Source organism: Aegilops tauschii, chromosome 4, assembly GCF_002575655.3.
Source record: "Aegilops tauschii subsp. strangulata cultivar AL8/78 chromosome 4, Aet v6.0, whole genome shotgun sequence".
NCBI classification, from domain to species: Eukaryota; Viridiplantae; Streptophyta; class Magnoliopsida; order Poales; family Poaceae; genus Aegilops; species Aegilops tauschii.
Window position 1 is genome coordinate 512,425,585 of NC_053038.3, and position 5,693 is coordinate 512,431,277.

The following is a 5,693-nucleotide window of genomic DNA, read 5'->3' on the forward strand; positions in this document are numbered from 1 at the left end:
TGGTCTGATTGTTTGTTCCAAAATGTGCCCAAAATCTGTTTGCTGTAATTCTGATTGTTTGTTTCCAAAATGTGTCCAAAGTGTTCAGTTAAAACTACTAGGATCAGCACTGTAACCCATCCAAAATATTCTGTCCAAGAAGATCCTAGTACTCCAAAATCTTATTGTTTCCAATACTGATTGTTTCCAAAATCTTCTGATCCTAGGAGTATTACACTGCTGAAATTCAGTCAAAAAATATGGGTTCCTTCCAAAAATTGACTGTTTAATTGTTTCCAAAAACTACCAGATCATGATCAATTTCCTGATTAAATGTTTCAAAAAACTAGCGAATCAATTAACATCATGCCATTTCATGATTGAATGTTTCCAAAATTAACATGATAAATTTGCAGGAGTATCTACTAGCAGGAATACCATAACCAACAGTAGAGGCGGGGCAGAGGAAGCTGGCCAGAGGGGGGCGAGTTCGTGTGGGATCGAAGCAGCAGCAGCAGTAGGCGTTGGCGACTGGGGGAGGAAAGGACGCTGCGAGACGCTGGAGTGACAGCAGGGTGGCGGCGTGCAAGGGGCTGGGTGGCTGCGTGTGGCGGCACTGGTCGCTCCGACCACCGTGCGAAAGCTGGGGTGGCGCGTTCGCAGGGGCCGAGGCGGCGGCGCGCTACGGTCCGGGCCCATGGGTCGTGCTGTCAGTGGTTGAGGTGGCCGCGACGGTGGGGGAAGGTGGCGCGCTATGGTCCAACATCGTTGGTCGTGCCGTCCGTGCTTGAGGTGGCTGCGGCGAGAGGGGATCGCGGCGGCGCAGGTCCTGGGCGGCATGCGGGCGACGGATAGTGGAAGATGAAGGAGGCGGGGCTGATTTGTAACAGAATTGAAGGTATGTGGGGTTCTTTTGAAATATTTTGATTACACTATGCCCGCGACATTAATTTCCGGACGAAGTGAGTACCAAACAAACAAAGGCTAAGTAGAGCCCCGAGTTAGAGATACTATGGGATGCCCATCCTGGTCACTATTAGATTTTGTCATTTGTCATCTAAGAGCTACTATTAGACTTACAATCTAGAACAGCTACATGTATTTTTCAATTTGTTTGCGGACCTGGAATGATCCTTATTTGGGCATAGGACCTACAAGTAATGAGTTGCATGATTCATGTCTTATTTTGGTGATAAAGATGTGATATCGATGTAGCCTGATGGTTTGTTGCCGCAAGCGGGGCGACGCAGTTTTGGAGGGAGGCGAGCGGCGCTCGCAAGCCAACGATAGCTGTTCTGAGTCAGGTGAGGCGGTGCTGCAAACACCGTGTTTCATTGCCGCGAGCGGCTAAGCAGGGCGGCCGGCGTCGGCTACGGCGGTGGTGCAGAGCGGGGCGCTGCAAGCAGTGATTGGGGGGGGGGGGGGGGACCGACCTCTGCTGGGGAACGGCATAACAAGTGGTGCTGAGGGGTACGGGAGCCAGGGTAGTTGGGCAAATCTAATGGCGCACACGTCCCGATCAAGGTTTTGGATTTCGTTTTGCAAATTTTACCGGGGCTGGATGAAAATGACAAACCAAAATTTTCCCAAAAATAGAAATGAACCAGAATAGAAATGTAATGACAAATTTTATCTACCACCAGTGGTAGTTACCACCACTTGAGTTTTGTAAGTATCTATCAAATCGAAGAGTATGTACGCGTAGTATGTAGTATATAAGAATGTTTAGGTACTATATATACTACTTTTTTGGTAGTATGTATCATATTTTGAGTATGCTCCTTTTTACGTACAAATATGTACGTATTTCACAAATATAATAAAAAGCATGGGTCAACTTGCAATTTTTTCATGTAACTCACTTTGGAGTATCTTATAAATATTATATGAACATACTTAAAATGTTAAAGTAGAATATATACTACCACATGGTAGTATATGGGACATGTGGGGTAACTACCCCCAGGTGGTAGGATGGATTTTCCCTATGTGTGTGTGTGTGTGTGGAAAGGATACAAAAGAAAAGAATCTATGCATCAAAACATTTTTTTAGAATCATGGGGGGGGGGGGGGGGGGAGGGGGGGTCACATCAAGCTGTGGAACAGAATTACATGGGCACATTACAACGTGCAGAGAGGAACAACCGCCAAGAGGAGACGACCTCCTTGTCATAAGGTTTGGAGAGCATATGATCCTATGTAACCAAATTCATCAAAACATTATAGACTAGAATACCAGATTTGAGTATGAGATTATTAATGCTCCTGTTGAATCTACGCATCAAGGCAACCTCGACCTCATGTGGCCGCGCTCCACCTCATGCTGCCTCGACCAGCCGACCTCATGTGACGGTGTTGCTGTCGTCGACAGGGTCGCCCCGTGCATGGGCGCTATCGGCTACCGCACCCATGACTTTCAAACTCCATAGGAAACAGAAGAACGGGGAGGAGTGCTTGAGGAGGAGAAGGATGGGTAGAGGTGTGTATTGTTGGTGGAGTAGGAGGCTAGGTGGAGGCGCCGATGCCCCGCTTCCCTTGGCTTGACCAAGGTTCCCTGTAGCCGCCACACAGAGGAGTTGGGGGAAATGAAATTTAGGATTAGGGGAAGCTCGGTGGCAGTTTTTACGGTACGGGAAGATATCTGTGGGCTATTTTGGATCTTGGGCTAAGCTAAAATTTTGAAAATGGCCGAATTTTTGATCGGTTTACACCAATACTGGGCCCAAAAGAAACAGACGAATTTCGGAGAAAATTTGTTTTTCGGTTGAAATCCAAAACTCTCCCCAAGCTACAGCTTAGGAGGGGCCGATCGCTGAATGTGATCGCCTGGCGTACCCTTATTTGCGTTAGGGGGCATGACTCAGGAATTAGGAATTCTATGCACCTTGCATCAAATTTAAAATTCTCAAGAGAGTTATTCTATGTTATGATATAAATATTTATGTTTCATGGTAAAGCATGCTTTTAGTCCAGACGTGCATGCTTACTAGTGCTAGAAAACCAGTATGATTCACGATCCTCATAGCTAGCTAGAGCAATATAAAAACCCGGAAGCGTACTAGCTATACCAAGAGCAACGAAACTGCTCTATGAACGACAAAATATGGGCGATGTGTGGACGACAACAAATCCAACGGCCGTTGCACCACTGTGGGCATGCATGTGTGCGGCCAGATTATCACTGTCGTTCATGAGTCGTCTGATTTTGTCGTCCGTATAGCAATGTTCCAAGAGCAATAGACAAGGATGCGTGCTTGTGTTGTCTGCTAGTACTACGTACGGTACACTATGTTTGTACAAGCATGCCAAGTTGCTCTGCTGGGCTGCTGACCCTACGCGCGCGGGACTTGCTCGTGGCACTGCAGTTAGCTTTTTTTTATTTTTAGAAAAGGAGGAGGACTCCCGCCTCTGCGTCTGGACGATGCATGCAACCATTTTATTAATTATTCACACAAGATCTTATAAAGTCATACAACAGTAAGACTAAGCCACCGTCTAGGCAACATCTGTCGCTACTCCTATCCGGTTGATTAAGGGATGCTGATAGTCTGGGTCTAATACCAAACAGACCTCGCAGCCAAACCTAACATCTAAGACCTGAGGTACCAACCAGGACGCCTGCCGGGCATGGGGCACCCACCAGTCCGACGCACTCCTCAACCAGGACGCTTGTCGGCTATGAGGCCGCCGCCGCCACCTGCCACCAATCCATCTTCAGTGCTGTACTGCTGCATCTACCTTGTCCGGTCTAGCTGCCGTCGACGCCACCATACTGCGCTCGTCCATGCGGTCAAGATGCCATCCATCCACCCCCCATGAACGTCGCCAGCCGAGGGCGCCGTCGCCATGCCTAAGGGGGCCGCCGCCCCAGGTCTAGGTTCCTCCACGATGGCCGGAGTGGCGAGATCCGGCACCGCGCGGCCGACGCCATCGCCCAAGCCCGCCGTCGACCGATCCAGCCGCCGCCGAGAGCCTGCACACTGCCGGATATGAAGCTTCAGCCGCCACGGATTCGGGAGAGGGAGGAGAGACCCTCCGCCGCCGCCATCGCACGCACAGGCTTTGCCCGGAGCCGACCATCGGCAGCGGCGGAGGGGGAGGAGGGCGCTGGAGGGTTACTAGGCGGCGGCGGCGGCAGAGCCCTCCGAGAGGCGACGCGAGAGGGACGAGAGGCACCGCAGCTAGCTAAGAGCGTCTAACCTAATTAATCCACAGTACCCTTTAATTCCGCGTACACGTCTCGGCGTGTCTGCAGAGTTGGTTCGGTCTATCCCTTATTTTTCTTCAGTTGCAACCACATACTTAAACTTTATTTCTCAAATGTATAGTACACCACGCATTTGGTTAGCGTACTCACAGCTCAATGCGTGACTGTATAAGTATATTACTGAGAAAAATTAATATCATTAGATTTTGTAAATTATCTAGCGGACAGCAGCGCTCCAATCTGCTGGTGAGCAATCCTATTCCCTGACTGGCCGATACATGCATGGGTACACCAACTTGCTCTCCCTCTCTCTACTAGGGTTAACTACTACTTAATCATTTGGCTCAGAAATTGGGGCAGGGCTGCATCTATTCTCCTAGACAAGTAGAATACGCGAGCTAACTAGCTAATTCCTGCTGAGGCCACCGTGCGCACCACCTTTGCGCTTTTACCGCCGGCCGTCCGGCCAACATATGGAGTCCAACGGTGGCGAGGGAGAGGGCAACATCGACCTCAACCTCTCCCTGCAGCGGGCCTCGTCGCCGGAGTGGTTTGGTTACTTCCCCTGCTCCTACTGCGACAAGAAGTTCTACTCCTCCCAGGCGCTAGGCGGCCACCAGAACGCCCACAAGTCCGAGCGCAGCGCCGCCAAACGCACGCGGGAGCTGGCCTACACGCGCCGCCAGGGCCAAGTGGGCCAGCTCGGTGAGGCCAGCAGGAGAGAGAAGGACCCGGCCAGCAATGCCACCGGGAGCTCCTCGCACAGGAGGGCGTCCCCGCCGGAGGCGGCTCGCCGGGACCTCATCAACGAGGAGATCGATCTGTCCCTCAAGCTCTGATATTAGTTGCTCATTGCCTACTGGATCGAGGTTTTTGTAACTGCAAACTTCTGGTCGATTCTCCTTATTATTATTATTTTCTTGATGCTGGTCAATTCCTCTTCTCTTGATTCTTCTGGAGTAGTTCTCAGTCGGTGATTGCCTAACGACGAGCTTCTGAGAATATATCTGGTTGATCTCTATGACTCCATTCAGTGCGTAGATTTATGTCAGTCAACTTTAACATCTGTATTTCGGCCGTGGATGAATACTACTGGTGTTCTCATGGTCATGTCCATATATGCGGATACTATAAACATATGCCCCTTTTTCGGCAGCTACATATTTGGAAAACAAAAAGTTGCTCTTACCAACCAAAATACTACTGGACTAAGAGCATCTCTAGCCGATCTCGCAACCGGCCGTCACACAAAACTCATTTATGGTATCCCGGAAATGAATTTTGCAGGACCCCGCATGCTTAGCCAGAATAGATCCTTCATACCAATACCACATATTCAAATTTGTAGTTCGCGCTTGAAACATGGATCACTGGAGTTCAAACATAGCATAGGGGACTTCGTCATACTACATACCATGCCGGAGTTCATACAAACTGAAATTAAACAGTTCTACTAAACGGAAATCATACTAGATCTAGCTACTCGTCGTCGTCTGTCGCCGTTGTC

The 5,693-nt window shown here is 49.5% G+C and overlaps 1 protein-coding gene across 1 annotated transcript; it reads left to right on the forward strand.

Moving 5' to 3' along the window:
- The first annotated feature begins 4,464 nt into the window (after positions 1–4,464).
- LOC109779381 (uncharacterized) lies at positions 4,465–5,260 on the forward strand. Its single transcript, XM_020337995.2, has one exon. The coding sequence runs from the start codon at positions 4,660–4,662 to the stop codon at positions 5,023–5,025; it is 366 nt and encodes a 121-aa protein (XP_020193584.1). The 5' UTR covers positions 4,465–4,659; the 3' UTR covers positions 5,026–5,260.
- The last annotated feature ends 433 nt before the right edge of the window (positions 5,261–5,693 follow it).

Coding starts and splice junctions, on each gene's coding strand:
- LOC109779381 (XM_020337995.2), top strand. CDS start 4,660: ATGGAGTCCAACGGTGGCGAGGGAGAGGGCAACATCGACCTCAACCTC.